At 42.4% G+C, this 22097-nt stretch overlaps 1 protein-coding gene across 3 annotated transcripts; it reads left to right on the top strand.

Annotated features, from left to right (window-relative positions):
• The first annotated feature begins 7177 nt into the window (after window positions 1–7177).
• LOC102079046 (nuclear factor 7, brain-like) lies at window positions 7178–11614 on the top strand. 3 transcript variants are annotated; one of them, XM_019354522.2, is made up of 2 exons: window positions 7178–7194; window positions 10143–11614. In XM_019354522.2, exons 1-2 carry the CDS (start codon window positions 7178–7180, stop codon window positions 11515–11517), a joined length of 1392 nt encoding a protein of 463 aa, XP_019210067.1. In that variant the 3' UTR covers window positions 11518–11614. The 3 variants fall into 3 exon arrangements, 1 of the variants encoding a protein (XP_019210067.1); XR_268340.4 differs by lacking the exon at window positions 7178–7194 and adding an exon at window positions 9889–10015 and having other exon boundaries at window positions 10143–10251; XR_002059651.2 differs by lacking the exon at window positions 7178–7194 and adding an exon at window positions 9889–10015 and having other exon boundaries at window positions 10115–10251.
• The last annotated feature ends 10483 nt before the right edge of the window (window positions 11615–22097 follow it).

Below are 22097 nucleotides of genomic sequence, written 5' to 3'. Positions count from 1 at the left end.
CACCGTTAGATTCCTCTTCTTTTGGACATGACTGCTTCTATTTTTCTCATTTTTAACATTTATATTTTTAATTTTATTCAACTTTTTTCAACAAAAATTTCCCATGTATTTCAATGGGGAGACCCTTCAAATCCTCATTCAACTTACTCATTTTCAAACTGTATCTACTTCAACATAGGTTGACATAGAGCCACCATTCAAACTTTAAAACGAAGACAAGACATTCAACTATTCAACTTGTATTTATCTTTTCAATATCTGTTATACTTTTTCTTCAGTTCCAGTTTAAGTTTCATGATGTTTTTTCAGCCGTTTCAGAGTTTATAATGGGTGTGTATGGGATGGAATGTTGGGGCTAGAGTGAGAAGGCTCAACTGCTAGAGTGAGAGGAGCGAAAAAATTAATCTGAAAATATTTTTTAAAACTGCTGCTGTGTCCACGGTGTTTGGTCTACAGGTATGATTTTACCCTCAAAACGTAGCCATCGCTGTCCTCTTTCATCCAATGTGTTTACTATTGTACTAGGTGTTATGGTTCTTTCATAAATGTCACCAAAGCACAGCCTCCTCCCTCCAACTCCTCCATAGACTCTAATGTTAAAAAGGCTCAGAAGGTTCGTTTGAAAATCAGAAGAGCATGGTGTTTTTACACTGTCACCACGTCCATATAATAAACTCCACAGGCATGAAAACTGAGAATTAGGTAGACTGGACATTGCTGCCGCTCACGGTGAAGGAATTTCGTCAATAGGACCTGTACTTTTCATTTGGGAGCGATTTGTTTCGGCCTGACTTTTCTGTTCATTTTAAGCAGCAAAAGTGAGGTGCATGTCTGTGTGCGTGTGTATGGAGCCCCTGGCTCAGTCACTATAGCAACCAGGCTCACACCTGCCTGCCTAACGAGCTCTCTCTCACTCTGCCAAGATTCATCTTGAACACTTCTCTTTCAACAGCTGCTGTGTCCACAGTATTTGCCCTACAGCCGTCATTTTACCCTCAAAATGAAGCCATCGTTCTTCTCTTTCCAACAGCGTGTCTTTCAAAGCTCAGAGATGTAAACCTTTAAAACTGTGTGGATCCAAGTGGAGTGATCATATTTTAGTCATTCAGTGATTCAAAGAATATGAACTTTTAATATTCATTCAGATGTTTTCTGACTCTAAATAGTCTTTTCTCATTTTTTAAGTTTTTCTAATTTACATTTAAAACATTTTTAGCTATTTTCCAACTTCTTCTCTGTGCTTGTCAGCTTTTAGCAGTTCAGCACTTTTGTTTTCAGGTGAAAATTTCTGTATTTTTCATCTCATTCAACATTTTTAACTTAAAATTCAGCAATTAATTCTTTTCAGTGCATACATTCAGATTCAAGCATTCACACTGCAGTTTCTTCAGAAAATGCACTTTCTAGTTATTAGTGTGAATGCTTGTAAAAGCATTCACAGTATTGTTCTTCTAATCTTTATTATTCTATTTTATTATTATAGATTCCGTACGTTTTTTGTACTGTATCTCCTTCAAAACCGTTCAACTTAGAAAAACCATTCAAACACCGTTAGATTCCTCTTCTTTTGGACATGACTGCTTGTATTTTTCTCATTTATAACATTTATATTTTTAAAATTATTCAACTTTTTTCAACAAAAATTTCCCATGTATTTCAATGGGGAGACCCTTCAAATCCTCCTTCAACTTACTCCTCTTTAAACTGTATCTACTTCAACATACGTTGACGTAGAGCCACCATTCAAAGTTTAAAACGAAGACAAGACATTCAACTATTCAACTTGTATTTATCTTTTCAATATCTATTATACTTTTTCTTCAGTTCCAGTTTAAGTTTCATGATGTTTTTTCAGCCGTTTCAGAGTTTATAATGGTTGTGTATGGGACGGAATGTTGGGGCTAGAGTGAGACAGCTCAACTGCTAGAGTGAGAGGAACAAAAAAATTAATCTTAAAATCTTTAATAAAACTGCTGCTGTGTCCGCAGCGTTTGCTCTACAGGTATGATTTTACCCTCAAAACGTAGCCATCGCTGTCCTCTTTCACCCAATGTGTTTACTATTGTCCTAGGTGTTATGGTTCTTTCATACATGTCACCAATGCACAGCCTCCCCCCTCCAACTCTTCCATAGACTCTAATGTTAAAATGGCTCAGAAGGTTCGTTTGAAAATCAGAAGAGCATGGTGTCTTTCCACTGTCACCACGTCCATATAATAAACTCCACAGGCATGAAAACTGAGAATTAGGTAGACTAGACATTGCTGTCGCTCACGGTGAAAGAATTTTGTCAATACGACTTGTACTTTTCATTTGGGAGCGATTTGTTTCGGCCTGACTTTTCTGTTCATTTTAAGCAGCTAAAGTGAGGTGCATGTCTGTGCGTGTGTATGGAGCCATTGGGTGCAGTCACTATAGCAACCAGGCTCACACCTGCCTGCCTAACGAGCTCTCTCTCTCTCACTGTGCCAAGATTCATCTTAAACACTTCTCTTTCAACTGCTGCTGTGTCCACAGTGTTTGCTCTACAGCCATCATTTTACCCTCAAAACATCGCCATTGTTCTTCTCTTTCCAACACCGTGTCTTTCAAAGCTCAGAGATGTAAAGTTTTTAAACTGTGTGGATCCAAGTGGAGGGATCACATTTTAGTCATTCAGTGATTCAAAGAATATGAACTTTTAATATTCATTCAGATGTTTTCTGACTCTAAATTTTCTTTTCTCATTACTTAGGTTTTTCTAATTTACATTTAATACATTTTTAGCTATTTTCCAACTTCTTCTCTGTGCTTGTCAGCTTTTAGCAGTTCAGCACTTTTGTTTTCAGGTGAAAATTTCTGTATTTTTCATCTCATTCAACATTTTTAACTTAAAATTCAGCAATTAATTCTTTTCAGTGCATATATTCAGATTCAAGCATTCACACTGCAGTTTCTTCAGCAAATGCACTTTCTAGTTATTATTATTATATCATATTCCGTACGTTTTTGTGCATCTATCTCCTTCAAAACCGTTCAACTTAGAAAAACCATTCAAACACCGTTAGATTCCTCTTCTTTAGGACATGACTGCTTCTACTTTTCTCATTTATAACATTTATATTTTTAAAATTATTCAACTTTTTTCAACAAAAATTTCCCATGTATTTCAATGGGGAGACCCTTCAAATCCTCATTCAACTTACTCATTTTCAAACTGTATCTACTTCAACATACGTTGACATAGAGCTACCATTCAAACTTTAAAACGAAGACAAGACATTCAACTATTCAACTTGTATTTATCTTTTCAATATCTGTTATACTTTTTCTTCAGTTCCAGTTTAAGTTTCATGATGTTTTTTCAGCCGTTTCAGAGTTTATAATGGGTGTGTATGGGACGGAATGTTGGGGCTAGAGTGAGACAGCTCAACTGCTAGAGTGAGAGGAGCGAAAAAATTAATCTTAAAATATTTTTTAAAACTGCTGCTGTGTCCATGGTGTTTGGTCTACAGGTATGATTTTACCCTCAAAACGTAGCCATCGCTGTCCTCTTTCATCCAATGTGTTTACTATTGTACTAGGTGTTATGGTTCTTTCATAAATGTCACCCATGCACAGCCTCCTCCCTCCAACTCCTCCATAGACTCTAATGTTAAAATGGCTCAGAAGGTTCGTTTGAAAACCAGAAGTACAGGCTGTCTTTACACTGTCACCACGTCCATATAATAAACTCCACAAGCATGAAAACTGAGAATTAGGTAGACTGGACATTGCTGTCGCTCACGGTGAAAGAATTTTGTCAATAGGACCTGTACTTTTCATTTGGGAAGGATTTGTTTCGACCTGACTTTTCTGTTCATTTTAAGCAGCAAAAGTGAGGTGCATGTCTGTGTGCGTGTGTACTGAGCCATTGGGTGCAGTCACTATAGCAACCAGGCTCACACCTGCCTGCCTAACGAGCTCTGTCTCTCACTGTGCCAAGATTCATCTTAAACACTTCCCTTTCAACTGCTGCTCTGTCCACAGTGTTTGCTCTACAGCCATCATTTTACCCTCAAAACGTTGCCATTGTTCTTCTCTTTCCAACACTGTGTCTTTCAAAGCTCAGAGATGTAAACCTTTTAAACTGTGTGGATCCAAGTGGAGGGATCACATTTTAGTTATTCAGTGATTCAAAGAATATGAACTTTTAATATTCATTCAGATGTTTTCTGACTCTAAATTTTCTTTTCTCATTACTTAGGTTTTTCTAATTTACATTTAAAACATTTTCAGCTCTTTTCCAACTTCTTCTCTGTGCTTGTCAGCTTTTAGCAGTTCAGCACTTTTGTTTTCAGTTGAAAATTTCTGTATTTTTCATCTCATTCAACATTTTTAACTTAAAATTCAGCAATTAATTCTTTTCAGTGCATATATTCAGATTCAAGCATTCACACTGCAGTTTCTTCAGAAAATGCACTTTCTAGTTATTATTAAAACCACTTTATAGTTGTTATTCCCGCTATTATCAGTTTAAATACATTATAGTTAAGCTCCAGTTTCTTTTACTTTATTCCTCTTGCATTTATGTTTATTCAATGTGATCGGGTCTATTTCCAACCCTTTTTAACTTCTAGTCTTACTTTTAGTAGGCTAATAATACAATCATGTTTCTATGATCCCCATTTTGGCAACAATTAGTGCCACAGACCACGTGTCTGTTCCGCACTCACTCACACAAATGCACACACACAACAACACAAAATAGGCCTAATGTCCAACACACAGTTAGACTCTCCGGAATTTCTCAAATTCCCCACAAAGTGGCGGAGAATTACTCCGTACAGTGCCCCACACAGCGGCTTGTACTTCGCCCAACAAAGTGGCAAAAACAGTTCATACTTTCCCCCCACACAGCGGCTTCGTACATCTCCCCACAAAGCGGCAAAAACACTTTGTACATCTCTCCACAAAGCGGCTTTGTACATCGGCCCACAAAGTGATGAAAACACTTCACACTCTAGGGCTGTCATCTAAGACACACTTAGATTCATCGAAGACACTTAGACTCGTAAAAACGTCAATGCCCACAATGGCGGAAATCTAGGACCAACCTAGGATGTTTTCACTGTGAAAGCCTCACCGCCCTTGTTAGCGGAGCAACCGGAACCTAAGACATACTCGGGGTGCTTTCACCAAAACCCAAGACACACTCGGGATGCCCGAGACACACTCAGGGCACTTTTGCTAGCTCAGTCATACAGTTATAGAGTCGCTCCCTTCCCCTTCGCGTGTGTGTTGCTTTGTGCACAACATGGGTCTCGAAACCTGTCAATCATCACTCATCGAGGAGAAAAAAATATGCTAATTCATCCCAGGGCTCTCTGCGGGTGCTCCTATGAGTCCCAGCTGACGTCAGACTTCGGTGCGTCGTTTCTCCTCCTCGGTGAATGCTGACTTCGGCTCCGGCTCGAAGGACCAATTTATGTTGGGTTTATCTAATTACAAACCCTGCTGAAACAATTTAGACAACCTGCAGCAGCAACAAAACAAGACAGAGCTCTTTGTGTGTTCTCGCGCGAGGGAGGCCTACTGAGGTCAAGCGCTGTTCTGCCCAGTTGAACTCCATCAGACTCTCGGCCGCCTTCCCGTAGCGCTCCTTTTTATTGTGGTTACATAAATATGCATAGTTTCATTAACATGTGACATCTTAAACAGGCATGTGCGTGTAGAGAGTATACCTGTCTGTGTACGTGTGTGTGTGTGTGTGGGTGTGTGTATGTGTGTAGGTCAAAATATGACCCTGTGAACAACTCCCCAGATAGCTGGCGCCAGGAGTCTCCTGGGAGTCCAGCAGTCCACCTAAACAAAAGGCCCTTATACTTGAACAGATAAAGAGCATGTGTTCTGCCATACCATATATCACAAGACAAGATGCGACCTTCCCGTGAACTTGAGATGTGTATGAGGTATGCCAGAACACCATAGGGAGTGAACGTCTTCCCATCCCATGGTACACAGAGTCTTAGCAGACCCAATAAGGATGAGACATTCTATCAATATACAAACGATTATTTATCTCTAAGCATAAACGATTATATGTTTCTAAGTGCAAATGACAATCCTAAAATATCACTCTGACAACGGTTAAAACTGTAAAATTGTACGATTGTAAGTGAGAGACAGGATAAGCGCTGCGGTGAACCTGTTAAAGACTAATCAACATTTCACACGTTAAAGTGGATGGCAATTGACACTTCACCCCAACTGGGCAAAGCAATATAAAAACGAAAATCTTCAGTGCTGTCTCCACTCACTGGCTTGGTCACTCACAGCTCACTGCAGTACAAACAAAAGCGGCAAGAAAAAAAGGTCAGTTTTCATGCAGCGCCTTCACTGTCTGCAACGATATAAAAAGGGTAAACCACTCTAAAACACAATCAATACATGCATGAGTGCCTACTGATACCACGAATCAAAAACAAATAAACAAAACAACAATATAAACAGCCGCAGCAGTCACAAAAATCTTTAGCTCTTGACTGTTGAAATAAGCCAGACTAAAACAAATTAAAATAACCACTGGTGTATCAGGACCTTGGCCCTGCAGCCAGAGATCCACCCCTGCAAAGCAGCAGCTTGGCAATCTGTAATAATAATTTTTGGGAGAGTGTTTTCCTGCTTGGAATTGCATACATAGGATTCACTGCATGAATAAACTTTCTGAATCCTTTATCATCCACAACTGAAAATTATTGTGGATGATTACTATGCCTTTCTAATGTGACAATGTTGTCTCTTGTTGTTGTCCTTGGCTCTCTTTCTCTCTCTCTGCTTCGAAATATCTTAAGTTCTTGTGTTGCCACTATTAGTTAGGATTTAGTTGAGTTTCATTCTAGTTTTACTTATTCTATGACTCCTGATTTATGTCTGTTTTTGTCTTAAGTGTCAAAATGTCATGTGCTTCTTGTCTGTGTGTTAGGGTGCCTGGGTCATCGACCCAGTGTTTTGTGGTTTTGGTTCTTTGATTTTGTTTATTTCATTATATTATGGGTTATAGGTTTATTCTTAGTTTAGGTTTTCTATGTGGGTTTTGTTAGAGTTTTAGTGTTCTGGTTTTCTGTCTGTGATCCATAGTTGCTGTCTCCCCTGTCTGCTGTATCCCCGTGTCAAGTCTGTGTCTCTGTGTTATGTTTCCTGTTTTACTTTGAAGGTCCATGTCTTATGTTAATGTGTCTGGTTTTGCTTCCTTTGTCTCGTGAGGCCCAAGTTGCCCCAGCTGTGTTTCCCTCCTGTTTCCCATTCCCTGATTGCTCCCTCTGTGTATTTACGCCCCGTGTTTCTCTGTGTCCGTGTCGCGATCTACCCTTATCTAGCTGTGTGTTCTGTGTCCGTAAGCTTATTTTGTATTCTCAGTTTTGTTACCCTTTTTGAGTTCAGCATTAAAGCTGTTTTGAGTTCACGTCTGTCTCCGTGAGTCTGCATTTTGGGTCCTTTTCCTGCCTGCACATAACAGTTTCATAACACTGGACGTTTATCAATATGCGTACTTGTGCGTACTTGCGTTCTCGTGTACTCGTGATACGTCATCAGTCGGAGACCAAGTACTGTTCCAATTCGAAGTACGCATCAAGCCGAGAACGCGAAAAAGTCCCGGATGTGTTCTCGATCCGCCCGTTTTATCGAGCATGCATCGGTGTGGACTTGGGACAGCTATATATCCCAGAATGCATTTCGTCCAAAACTCAACAGCGGACTCCCGGCACATCGTTTTTAACCCCCCACCCCCGCTCGCGGACTTCTCACTACTCAGGTTAAAGAAACTCCAGCAGCTGTCTATAGTATTGAGTGTCCACTACAATAGAAATAAAAGCGTTCTAACATCTCACCTGCTTGTTTTTATTAAGGTATGTACACGTATGTACATGTACACTATTTTTATTAATAGAGGTTTCACTACTGAGGTTAAAAATGATATATAAGTCACTTAGTCACACCTCGTCTTAATCAATTTTAAATCAATTTTAAATCATGTTTTTTATCTGTTGTTTTCAATGTTTCTGTAAAGCACCTTGAATCACCCTGTTGTTGAATTGTGCTATATAAATAAACTTGCCTTGCCTTGCCTTGCCTAGATCACTTCTAAATGTTAATGTTTGGTTTATTTCAGTGTTTTATTTGTTCCTGAGTAAACCGGTTTGGCTGTGATTACAGTTAAGCTTCATAACATGTTACTCACAGTTAAATTAGGAGGGGACGGCAGTAAAAACTCATCATGTACGCAGGTGTTCCAATTGTACATATCGCGAGTCCGTGCTCGCGTTCTCAGCGGGTACGTACTCCCGTGCGTTCTCGGCGAGTACGTACTCACCGAGAACGCGAGTACGTACTCGCGTACTTGGGCATTGATAAACGGCCACTGTGTGCTTCATGTTCTCCAGTTTGTGTGCCATGTTTAAGTCCCTCATCGTTTCCTGTTTTATTTTGAAGAGGTCTGGTGTCTCATGTTCATTGTGTTTAGTTTCACTTACCCTGTGGCGTCAAAATGTTCACTCTAATCAGCTGTTTTCCCAAGTGTTTCCACTTCTTGCATTACCCTGTCTATTTACCTCTGTCTATTTAAGTCCTCTGTCCTCCTTTGTTCAGTGTCAGGTATCTTTGTATCCTTGCCAAGTTTCACGTTTAGGGTTTTTCATGTTTATTTTTAGTTTTCCCAGTTTAGGGTATTGTTTATTGTCTTTGTTTGCCTTGTACATTGCTTTGTATTTCTCCATCAACCATATTAAAATGCTCGCTTTTTGTTAAATCAAGTTTGGTTCCATGATCCTTTGTGTCTGCTTTGGGTCCACTATTCACAATACATACAGTCTGCTTCTGCATAGTGCGACAAGCAGTCTCTGTTTCCTCAGAAAGCTGAGCTCCTTCAGTGAGTGTGGTGAAAAGATGGAGATTTTATATAAGTCAGTCTGCTGTGGTCTGCTGGGGGAGCAGCATCAATGCTGGAGACAGCAAAAGCCTGGATAAAGTGACTGGGAAGGCTGGCTCTGTGATTGGCTGCTAACTGGACACTTGAAACAGTACTCCACCCTTCAGAGACCTGCTCCATCCTCTGATCTTTGTGGAGAAGGATTCATACAGCAGCAGGATAAGAAGCCCAAACACACCTCAAAGCTTAATCCTAGCAAGAAAACTTCAAGGAAGACAGGAGCTGGGAAGGGCCTGGGCTAGCTGGTTAACAGACTGAACTTTCAGAATAAAAGCATGCTGAAATGAGTGGTTTGGTATAATCTGGTGGCTGTTCATTTACCTGAATCCTAAAATTGATGTGTGAAAGGGTGCTTGTTGTATGACACCAAAAGATGAATCCTAGTCAGCCTGGCAGGTTTCAACAGTCCTTTCCTAACAGTTCTTACTCTTTATTTGAGTAAAAAAGAAGATTTTGATCAATAAACTGAAGTCTGAATGTCTTGAAACATTTTCGAAAGGTAAAAACCATTTGGATTTACAAATAATAATAATTTTACAGCAGGTTTTAATTCATCAGCAAAGGTGCTGGAGTTCTGTAACAACCTCATTTTTAAAGAGGATTCCTGATTTAAGAAACAAGTGTAAAGGATTTATGAATAATGAGCTGATGACTCGTGTTATTACCACTAAACACGTGAAATCATCTGTTTCCCTTCCTGCATTACACTTGAACATATTGCAGTCAAATGAGCAGAAAAAACTTTATTTTCCAAGATTCAAAAAGGTTTTCATGTTGTGACCACTGCATTTGAAATCAAGAAAAACCTGTTTTACAGCTACTACCTGGTAAATGTCCAAGTTCAGGAAAGAAAAACACCCTTGTTTATAGGTAAAGCAACAGCCTCTATAAAAGAAAGGTGAATGAAACTCCACCCTTTTATTGTTCCTCAGAAAAGAGAGACGCACAGACAATCAGACTGAGTTCAGACCAAACTAGCGGCTTCCTCTGAGTGAGTCCAGCTACAGGAGAGAAAAGTGGAAAACTCCAACACTGCTGCTTCAAGCTGCTGACGCTCCACACACTGAATGTGAGTTTGAGCAAAAACACGACTCAAAGGAAGTTTCAGTGAAGGTAGTAGAGGAGGGAGGGGAGCCAGGACTGACTGTACTTCCTGTCTGCTTTTCAGCTTCACTCACGGACTCAATGGCTTCCAGATCAGAGGAGGATCTCTGCTGTCCGGTCTGTCAGGAGGTCTTCAGAGATCCTGTTCTTCTGTCATGTAGCCACAGCTTCTGTAAAGACTGTCTGAAGAGATGGTGGAGAGAGAGACCAACACACGAGTGTCCAGTTTGTAAGAAAATATCAGTGAATGATCCACCTTTAAACCGAGCTTTAAAGAACCTGTGTGAGTCGTTCTTACAGGAGAGAGATCAGAGAGCTTCAGAGGCTCTCTGCAGTCTGCACTCTGAGGAACTTAAACTCTTCTGTCTGGACCATCAGCAGCCAGTGTGTCTCGTCTGCTGTGCCTCAGAAAAACACACCAAGCACAGATTCAGACCCATCGATGAAGCTGCACAACAACACAAGAAGGAACTTCAGGAAACTCTGGAGCCCTTAAAGAAGAAGTTAAAGGTTTGTGAAGAAGTTCAAGTGAAGTTTGATCAAACAGCAGAACACATTAAGGTCCAGGCCCGACACACAGAGAGGCAGATTAAGGAGCAGTTTAAGAAGCTTCACCAGTTTCTAGCAGAGGAAGAGGAGGCCAGGCTGGCTGCACTGAGGGAGGAAGAGGAGCAGAAGAGTGGGATGATGAAGGAGAAGATGGAGGCTCTGAGCAGAGAGATAGCAGCTCTTTCAGACACAGTCAGAGCCACAGAGGAGGAGCTGAGAGCTGAAGACGTCTCATTCCTGCACAACTACAAGGCTGCAGTGGAAAGAGTCCAGCGCTGCCCCCTGCTGGATGATCCACAGCTGCCCTCAGGAGCTCTGATAGACCAGGCCAAACACCTGGGCAACCTGACCTTCAACATCTGGAACAACATGAAGGACATGGTCTCCTACACTCCTCTCATTCTGGACCCAAACACTGCTCATCCAAAACTCATACTGTCTGAAGATCTGACCAGTGTGAGACGAGAAGGAGAGAAGCAGCAGCTTCCTGATAATCCAGAGAGGTTTGATTATTATGCCTCTGTCCTGGGCTCTGAGGGCTTTAACTCAGCGACTCACAGCTGGGATGTTGATGTTGGAGACAGTACACCATGGGAGCTTGGTGTATTAGCAGATACTGTGCAGAGGGAAGGAATCATACGGTCTGGATTATGGAGAATAAGGTTATATAAAGGTAAATACTCAGCATGTTCACCATCAACTAAAACTGCTCTCTCAGTTCACAAGATGTTCCAGAGGATCAGAGTGAATCTGGACTGGAACAGAGGAAAGCTGTCGTTCTCTGATCCTTATACTAACACACACATACACACCTTCACACACACTTTCACTCACAGGATGTTTCCATATATTCGCACTGTTTCTAAAGTGAAGGTGTTGCCGTTGAAGGTGTCAGTGTCAGTGGAGCAGATGAGTTGAGGATGATGATATTTCTAATGTTGTTTCCTGTCAGTGAATTGAAGCTGTTAAACTGCAGCTGTCCTCCTGCTGCCTCGTTGTTCCAAAGCTCTTTGTTTCTCTTTTAGTTCTCACTTTCTTTCTGTTTCTGCTGTCCACCTTTTCACATGGAAAATCATTTCACTGTTTCTCACTGAATGACTCCCCAAACTAGATTTGAAATTCTATCAAGTTTCTAATCATTACAAGTGGTTCATGTCTGTATTTGATGTGGTTGATGTAATTTAGTTTGCTGGGATATGGACTGACATGTGTGGGTAATGTATGGCACAATTAGGGAATAACTATGGCATCTATAATGACTGATTGAAAATTTCACAATTGTATAATATTACAGTGGTTTGGGATAATTTTGTTTTTATCTGGTTATATGAGCCTTCCAACATATTTCAGAATCAACTGTCATGAATAAAATTCAATATTCATAAACTCCATTTCAACATTGTTGAAAATAATCCTTAATTTATATTTTATTCACCTGATACTAACCATTGTGAATGTTGTTATAATTTAGTGATAATGTATTCAAGTCAAATGATTTCATTAAACTATCAGTTCCTTTTCAATTGCATTCCAAAGATTTTTAAAGCTGTTACAGAACAATGTGAATTAGAATAATTTTCAAATAAAGTTATTTTTAACATCTTACATACATTACGTGTCATTTATTTATAATGTACAGGGTGGGCCATTTATATGGACACACCATAATAACATGGGAATGGTTGGTGATATTAAAGTCCTGTTCGTGGCACATTAGTATATGTGAGGGGGCAAACTCCTCAAGATGGGTGGTGACCATGGTGGCCATTTAGAAGTCGGCCATCTTGGATACAACTTTTGTTTTTTCAATAGGAAGAGGGCCATGTGACACATCAAACTTATTGGTAATGTCACAAGAAAAACAATGGTGTGCTTGGTTTCAACGTTGAGTTTGTAAGGCCATGTTACTCCCAAATTTCTATCTTGTTCAAACAGAAGATATAAAACAAAGTTCTAAGCTAATCAACCTTAGTGTTCTCCTTTTTTAAAAATAAGAATCGGTAAGAGAATCGATAAAGAATCGAATCGTTAAACAGAATCGAAAATGAAATTGGAATCATAAAAATCTCATCAATACCCATCCCTACTCGCGACAGGTCCCGGGAATTTATATAAAGAAGCGAGTATTAATACTACGCCAATAATCACAGGCAGCAAACTTGGACAAACTCAGGGTGTTCAATGTTCCAGCGATGAGCTGAGCCACAACCTTAAATAGCGGCGAGGGAAAACGGGAACTAATCAGCGACAGATGCAGACAATCAGCTCAGGTGCGTGGGCCAAAAGCGAGAGCCCAATGAGCTCCTCCCAGGCAGGCAGAGGACAGCGAGGGAGAGACAGAGAAAAACAAAAATAACACTGTGGCCCGACATAAGGCAGCTGGAGAGACACTGAACACTGAACCATGACAGTCACTGGTTTTTATTGTAACACATGTACTGATGGAATGATGTAAAAAGTTTGAGAACCACCACATTAGAGAGAAGTGTAAGTGTCCATGAACAACATGAACACCATGAAGAATATTTAACAGGCTGTGAACAAGAAGGTGAAGCAGAGCTGATGATCTGAGGATAAAAGTGAATGTTTGAGAGACATTAGAGAGGCCGAGCTGTTTTATTCCCACATTTATTCCTCGTATTCAAGTTTACATGTCTCTCACACACACACACACTTCATTAAGTCTCTGCAAACACAATTGATTGTGTGTAATTACAGAGACACACTGAAAGGTTTCACTTACAGTTTTGGTCAGTTTGTGATTTAATAAATGTCACTGTGTGAATTCTGCTCATGACCACATTATGAATAAAATTAAATCACACACAGTGTTAGCTATTGTCAGAGGTTGTGTGTGGAGGCGAGGCAGAGATGACCCAAACGCTGGACTCACGGTGCGGAATGATGAGGATTTATTGGAGTGGGTGAATGAACAAAGCAGGAAAAGCAAGACTGACTAACTGACTGAATGGCTGGCTGAATAACTGAATACAGACGGGAACGACAATAATGGCAACATCAACATCAATGACACGACAAAGAACTGGTGAAACCGAGGAACTTAAATACACAGGTTGAATGATGACAATGATTGGAAACAGGTGAGTACAGGGCTGAACATAATCTGACTAATGACACAAGCTGACACGGGAAAAAACAGGAAGTGAGAACATTAATGTGGCAAACTAAACTGAACATGAACAAACTGAAATCACTGGGTCAACGCCCCAAGAACCCTGAAAGCTATGCAGCAAAAACAGAAGCTGCCATTAAAGATAAAACTGAAAAACTCAAATAAACATACAGTACTGTGGGCCTGCTGTCTGTGCTCAGTTCATCTGTTTCTGCAGGATTTTAAACACTGACAACACACAGAACTCTGAACAGCAGCAACAGATTCAACGCTGGAAAAACCTCTGAGACATTTTAAACCTGCTGCAGCTGGTTTGTTTCCATACGCTGTCGTTGTCTACATCTAGATCTTAAAACCAACAACAGCAACAAGAAGCACTTCCTGTTGTGTGTGTACTTGTGAAACAGCACTGGATCAATGCATATAACTGATGTGCACATGTCCAACAGAAGAAGGTCGTCATCGTCTGTCCTGTTCCTTATTCTGTCATTATTGCTCCCAGAAATGTGTTATTATTTCAAACATGTGAAGCTGAACTCTGACACATAACATCAAACAGCTCAGCCAACTGTCAGGGGTTTGTGTCATGGAGGCGTGGATGAGAGAAGGAGGACCCAAACGCTGGACTCACAGGTAGGTAGGTGAAGGTGGGTGTTTATTGTCGATGGAGTGAACAAACAGAACAGAAGTAGGAAACGGCTGGCTGGCTGGACGACTGACTGAATGAACGAATGAAGGACTGACTGACTGAAGGACTGAATGGCTGGCTGACTGAATGCAGGCGGAACCGACAACATAACATCACAATAACATCAATGACACGACAGAGAAGTGGTAAAACTGAGGAACTTAAATACACAGACTGGATGATGACGATAATTGGACACAGGCGAATACACAGCTGAACATAATGAAACAGGAAATGGTAGGAGTGGCGAAAACAGAACATGAACTGAAAACGCTGGGTCAATGACCCAGGAATCCTGACACCAACCAGTCACACATTCAAATGTAATGCAGCTCTTTGAGTGTTTGAACCTGCTGTTGTGTTGCTTTTGTGTGCTGGTGTCACTGATGTCTGCTGCTGCCGTGACAACAAACACACAAACGCTTTCATGTTGTCTGTCTGTGTGTTAGCAGTGTAGCCTAGCTCGGCTAAGCATTTGACCTTTGTTGTTAGGGTCAAAGGTCAAATTTGAGCTGGAAAAATAATGTAAAGAAACCATGTGGAGTGTAATATCTGATATAAAGGACATGAAGAGAGCTGAACAACACTTTTTCAATACGACATCACAATGATGTCACAAAGAGTCACAAAATCACACACTGCATGAAAACATCTTAAAATCCAAAGCCAAAGATTTCCAGTTCTGCTCCAATCATGTGGGTAAAGATAATAAATACAAAGGTCAAAGGTCAGGCTCACATGAATGAGGACAAAGCTTTAGTTTCCATCTTCAAACTTTAAAGTAATATATTAGTCATTGGAGGACATGAACACTTTCTTTGTTTGAGCTTTTTAAAATATTATTTTTTTATTATTTTATTTATTATTTCACACTGACACAAAGATTAATATACTGCACTAGATTTACATATTAACACTGCTGACAGCACATGATCTATAAAACCTGATGATGTCATCAGGCTGACATCACCATGATGTCATAAACACATATTAAAACATGTTTTAGTAGAGCCTCTTGTTATCTCCTGTAGTCTGAGTGTAGCCATGATAACAGTGAGACAGCACTGCCACCATAAGGTCAAACTGGAGCATTGCAGGAAATAATTCTCAGCCTGAACACTGTTGGGACATCAGACCTCCTCGCACTTTGGACTCATTGTTATTCTCAATGTTTCTAGTTTCACGTTGATTCTATTATTTTCTTCTCTCTGTGGTGATCCTTTGGTTTTCTTAATGTTTCTGTGCCTCCATGTCTGTGTTTGCTTCACTGTTTCTCCAACACTGATCTGTGTTTGGTGTTTCACTGACAGCAGGATTCGTAACACTGACAGCAAACACACAGGCAGGAAACTCCGGCTAAACTACTACTGTCTTGTTTGTGTCATGTGTTCATTTTGCTTTTTTGCTGCAATTACTGCAATTACTGTGAAAGCTTCGTGACTGTTATTGTTCTTAACATATAATAGGAATGTCTTAAAGACATAAAGACCTGGATGGCCACTAACTTTCTGCTTCTTTTTTATATATATATATATATTTATTGAGATTTTTTGATATAAGAAAAAACAAACAAACAAACAAAACAAACAAAAAAACAACAGACAACACAACAGCAAGGGCTAAAACACACAAATAAGACAAAAGTTTACACTGCAACGACAAAAATACTGCTTCAACACTGGCAATAAACAAAAATAAAACACTAAGTTATTGGTGATCGATCAAATGGGACTTTGTTTTAATACATGGTCTAAAAATGGTTGCCACACATCAAAGAAATTACTAAGTTTGTCCGCTAATATATACCTAATTCTCTCCATATGTAGTAGAGCAGTCAGTTCTGTGAGCCACATTTTGAATTGAGGTACAATATCCGTCTTCCAAAGAGTCAAAATAATTTTTTTAGCAATTACCATTCCGAACAAAACTGTGGTTTGTGCAGCAGAGCTAAGGTGTAAAAGGGAAGAGGAAGATCCAAACAATGCAATTATTGGGTCCGGCTCTAATGTGCAATTATAGATATCAGAAAAACAGTTAAAAATATTCAACCAATAGTTATACAATTTGGGACAAGTCCAAAACAAATGAGTAAGAGAGCCTTCTCCAAGTTTTCAACGATCGCATATCGAACTGATAGAAGGAAAAATCCTGTGCAGTTTAGTTTTTGAATAATGAAGTCTGTGAAGCACTTTAAATTGAATTAACTGATGCCTTGCATTTATAGAGCAAGAATGGATCCTACACAGACTCCTCTCCCACACCTCCAATCAGCAAACCAAGCTCTTCCTCCCATGCCATCTTCAAAAAGTCAGATTTAGAATTTAAATACTCAGAAAAAGCTTTCACAAAACCAGAAACCAACTTTTTAGAATCCGGGGAACTCAGAAGAAGTGTAAAAATTGACCCCTCTTCCGGAAGAGATGGAAAATTAGCAATACTCTGACGGACATAGTTTCTTATCTGTAAATAATGAAAAAAATGTGACGCAGGGAGAGAGAACTTGTTCTGCAACTGAGTAAATGATGCAAACTGCCTGTCAATATATAAATCTTTGAGAGTAATAATACCTTTCTGTGTCCAGATATCAAAAGAGGCGTCTAAACATGAGGGTGGAAATGCATGATTACCGTATATTGGAGTGTGGATCGAAGTGTCTGGTAGACCACAACCTTTTTTGATCTGACTAAAGATTTTAACGCAGTTCGAAACTATAAAATTATTGACCTTGGTTCGCGAATTAGAGGATGAAAAAAGAAGAGCAGGGAGGGAACTATTCTCAACCCCACCACTCTCTATGACCACCCAAGGTGGGGTATCGGCAGACTTAACTTTTTGGTACCCTTCCTGCCAGTAAGCAAGAGTTCTAGCATTTGCAGCCCAATAATAAAACTGAAACACTAGCAGAGCAAATCCACCCTTAAGTTTTGGCTTACATAGATGAACTTTTGATATCCTGTGAGTTTTAAAGCCCCAGACAAATGGTAATACTACTGAGTCGACCACTTTAAAAAATTGCTTATTCAGAAAAATAGGTAAGTTTAAAAACAAATATAAAAATTTAGGAAGGGAAACCATTTTGATTACGTTAATGCGACCTACCATGGAGATAGGGAGAGCCCTCCATTTCTCAACATCTATTTTCAATTTTTCTACTTGTTCAAGATAATTCAACTTAAAGATCAATTTAGGATCCTTAGGCAAAGTGACACCCAAGTATTTCAATCTGTCTGTAATTTTAAAAGGCAAAACTTTTAAAAAATCAACATCCAAATTTGCAGTTAAAGCCACAAACTCACTCTTCTGCCAATTAATTGTATAACCTGAGATTTCCCCAAATGACCTCACCACATCTAAGAGTGCAGGAACAGATCACTCAGGATTTGACAAAAACAAAACAACATCATCCGCATATAAGGAAATGTAGTGCTTGATATTCCCCAATCTGACAGGGTCAATAGAGGGCTCATTCCTAATGGCGCCTTTTCGGCATCTAAGCTCAGTACTGCGATCTTGGAAGCTCCCCAATGCCTATGATACATAATATTCATCAATCTTCGAACATTAAAGAAGCAAAACCTCTGGGGAATAAACCCAGTTTGATCCGGATGGATAATTGATCCAACATGTCCATTTAATCTGTTTGCCAAAATTTTAGTGAAAATTTTCATATCCAAATTCAACAAAGCAATAGGTCGATAAGAGGAACATTCTGTTTCATCCTTTCCTTCTTTCAATAACAAAGAAATATTAGCTTCATATAGCGTACGAGGAAATGCTTGAGTATGGAAAGAATGCTTAAACATTCTCAATAAAAGTGGGGCCACCTTTTCAGAATATTTTTTATACAATTCAATGCCAAACCCATCTGGGCCTGGGGACTTTCCATTGGGGAATGACTTAATAGCTTTCGAAACTTCTTCAATAGTAATATCTGAGTTTAAAGCCTCTCGTGCAGCATCATTCATTTTCGGGAGATCCAACTTCCCTAACCAATCAGAAATATTGCCCCAAGCTTTTGACATATAGAGCTCTTCATAATATTCTCTAAATCGCTCATTAATAGCTTTAGGGCTAATTAAAATTTCACCTGATCTTGATTTAATTTTATGTATAGCCCTACTGGCTTGTAGGCCTCTCAGCTGCCAAGAAAGAAGCTTATGGGGCTTATCTCCAAACTCAAAATGCTTCTCTCTGATCCTAAATAGCTGATCTGTTACTTGACTAGATAAAATTGTGTTATACTCAAACTTCCTTTTAATGATATCTTGAAACAAAGAGGGACAAGAAGAAACCTTATGGTCCTGTTCTAACTGTGTTAATTCAGTTTCTATTTCGAACAGGCGTTTCCGTCGTTCTTTTTTTAACGAAGATTCAAATGAAATAATTTCTCCTCGCATTACCACTTTAAATGTTTCCCATAGAATCGAATCAGAAACGTCTTGTTTATCATTAGTTTCCAAGAATTCTGATATTTTAGTTGTCATAAATTGGCAAAAGGATGTCTCAGACAAGAGTGACGGGTGAAAACGCCAATTACCCTGTTGTTTCGTACCACAGAAGTCCAGGACTAAAGAGGTTGGAGAGTGATCCGAGATCAAGATATTATGATAAGTTGAGCATACAACTTTAGACATCAATTTGTTAGGATGCCTGGGTCGTTGACCCGGGGCTTTTGAGTTTATTATATTATTTATCATTTCTAGTCTTTGGGTTTCTTAGAGTTCCGTCTTATGGTTTATGTCTCTGTGTTCTATAGTTGCTCTGTCTCCCCTGTCGGCTGTATCCCCTTGTTAAGTTCGCGTCTCTGTGTTATGTTTCCTGTTTTACTTTGAAAGTCCGTGTTTCATGTTAGTGTATCTGGTTTTGCTTTCCTTGTCTCGTTAGTCCTGATTTGCCCCAGCTGTGTTTCCCTCCTGTTGCCCATTCCCTGATTGCTCCCTCTATGTATTTAAGCCCTGTGTTTTCATCAGTTCTTGTCGCGATCTACTCTTATCTACCGTTTATTTTGCTGTGTGTTTTGTCTGCTTGCCTGAGTTTATTTCTTGCACTTTGGAAGTTTGTTATTTTGAGTTCAGCATTAAAGCTGGTTTGAGTTAACCTTTGGCTTCGAGCGTCTGCACTTTGGGTCCTCCTTACCACCACTCCTGCCTGCACACAGCCTTAACCTAACAGAAGATCGCGACCAGAACATGGACCCAGCAGCACTCGCCCCGTCTGATGAGCTCAGGGAGGATATAATTTATTCAGTGGAAAACTTATGTGACCTGTGGCTGAATCATCCAGGGGAGGAATTTCAGCGTGCTGTAGCGAACCGGCTACAGCGACTGGTTTCTGGTCTCCCCTGGCTTTTGGACTCACTTCACCCAGTCATACAGGAGTTTTTCCTTAATGAGCTTCATCTGCATGCCCCTGTTGCTACCGCTCACCTACCCAACTCGGAGAAAGATGTGCTGCCCAGCCTGCCGGACTTGGAGTTGCCCGGCCCATTGGAGCCATCACCGAGGAGGAAGCGGCGGCCGCGCCACCGGCGTGTCACCCCACAGCCGGACTTCGGGATGTCAAAACAGCCGGCTGTGGTGAGTGAAAAGGACACTTTTTCTGTTTCTTCAGGCCATGGGACGATTTATTCTGGGGCTATATTTTTTGCATCACCTCACCAGCCTTTGTTTGCCTCCGCTGGAGGGTCCGAGCAGCCCGTCCAGCCTTCTGTTCCCGCTGGAGGGTCCGAGCGGCCCGTCCAGCCTTCTGTTCCCGCTGGAGGGTCCGAGCGGCCCGTCCAGCCTTCTGTTCCCGCTGGAGGGTCCGAGCGGCCCGTCCAGCCTTCTGTTCCCGCTGGAGGGTCCGAGGGGCCCGTCCAGTCTTCTGCCTCTGCTGGAGGGTCCGAGGGCCTGTCCAGCCTTCTGTTCCCGCTGGGGTTCTGGAGAACCGCACCAGCCTTTGTTCGTCTCCGCTGGAGGGTCCGAGGGGCCCGTCCAGCCTTCTGTTCCCGCTGGGGGTTCTGGAGAACCGCGCCAGTCCTTGTTCGTCTCCGCTGGAGGGTCCGAGGGGCCCGTCCAGCCACTGCCACCTGTCTCCGCTGGAGGGTCCGAGGGGCCCGTCCAGCCACTGCCACCTGTCTCCGCTGGAGGGTCCGAGGGGCCCGTCCAGCCACTGCCACCTGTCTCCGCTGGAGGGTCCGAGGGGCCCGTCCAGCCACTGCCACCTGTCTCCGCTGGAGGGTCCGAGGGGCCCGTCCAGCCACAGCCACCTGTCTCCGCTGGAGGGTCCGAGGGGCCCGTCCAGCCACAGCCACCTGTCTCCGCTGGAGGGTCCGAGGAGCCCGTTCAGCCTCCTGCCTCGTCGGCTGGGGGTCTTGGAGGACCCAGCCAACACATCCTCATCTCTACTGACGGTTCCGGGGAGACCGTTCAGCCACCACCTACGTTGCCGCCTGCAGCGCCCACATCGTTGCTTGCAGCATCCCCGCCTGCGGCAGCTTCATCCACGCCGCCAGCAGCAGCAGCAGCTTCAGCTCCGCCGTCGCCGGGTCCAGCTTCAGCTCCGCCGTCAGCGCCACCTTCGCCCGGTCCGGCCTCCGAGTCTTCGCCTGGTCCGGCTTCGGCTACTGCTTCGCCTGGTCCGGCTTCAGCTTCAGCTACGGCTTCGCCGTCGCCTGGTCCAGCTCTGGCTTCTGCTTCGCCGTCGCCTGGTCCAGCTCTGGCTTCTGCTTCGCCGTCGCCTGGTCCAGCTCTGGCTTCTGCTTCGCCGTCGCCTGGTCCAGCTCTGGCTTCTGCTTCGCCGTCGCCTGGTCCAGCTCTGGCTTCTGCTTCGCCGTCGCCTGGTCCAGCTACGGCTTCAGCTCCGCCGTCGTCTGGTCCAGCTTCAGCGTCGCCTGCAGCGTCACCCTCGCCCGGTCCGGCCTCCGAGTCTTCGCCTTCGCCCGGTCCGGCCTCCGAGTCTTCGCCTTCGCCCGGTCCGGCCTCCGAGTCTTCGCCTTCGCCCGGTCTGGCCTCGGCTACAGCTTCGCTTGGTCCTGCCTCGGCCACGCCAACGTCCAGACCACATCCTGCGCCTCTACAGCGCCGGCCTCCTTCCAGGCCTCTGATTACACGTCCTGGTCCTGCTCGTCCTGTCCGGCCTGCTCGTCCTTTCTGGCCACTTTCCAAGCCGGTGATTGGACGTCATTGCCGTCGTGGACGGCCCCCTTCCAGGCCGATGATTGGGCATCCTCGCCATCGTGGCCGGCCTCCTGACCTGCTCCGTCGCCGCCGGTGCCTCCCGCCCGGCCGGCCTCCTGAACTTTTTTCTGGACTCTTGGGCCGTCGTCCTCCGGGCCGGCCCCCTGAACTTTGTGTGAACTGTTTTTCCTGGCCGCCTGCACCTTTTGTGAACCTTTTCTTGGTTGTTTGGAGTAGTTTTCTGGGTTTTGGTGTTTGCTGTTTTCTGGGTTTTGGTGTTTGCTGTTTTCTGGCTCCTTGTGTTTAGTTTGTTTCGGTCCCTCCGTCCTGGACCCCCGCCGCCCGCCCTGGTTGGGTTGTTTTTGTTTTGGTTTGGGCTGTCTGGGAGCCAGCCCTTTAGGGGGGGTACTGTTAGGATGCCTGGGTCGTTGACCCGGGGCTTTTGAGTTTATTATATTATTTATCATTTCTAGTCTTTGGGTTTCTTAGAGTTCCGTCTTATGGTTTATGTCTCTGTGTT

Source organism: Oreochromis niloticus, unplaced genomic scaffold (genome assembly GCF_001858045.2).
Source record: "Oreochromis niloticus isolate F11D_XX unplaced genomic scaffold, O_niloticus_UMD_NMBU tig00000734_pilon, whole genome shotgun sequence".
Lineage (NCBI taxonomy): Eukaryota > Metazoa > Chordata > Actinopteri > Cichliformes > Cichlidae > Oreochromis > Oreochromis niloticus.
The sequence above is the reverse complement of the archived record's forward strand: the minus strand, read 5'-3'. Positions and strand labels throughout refer to the sequence as shown.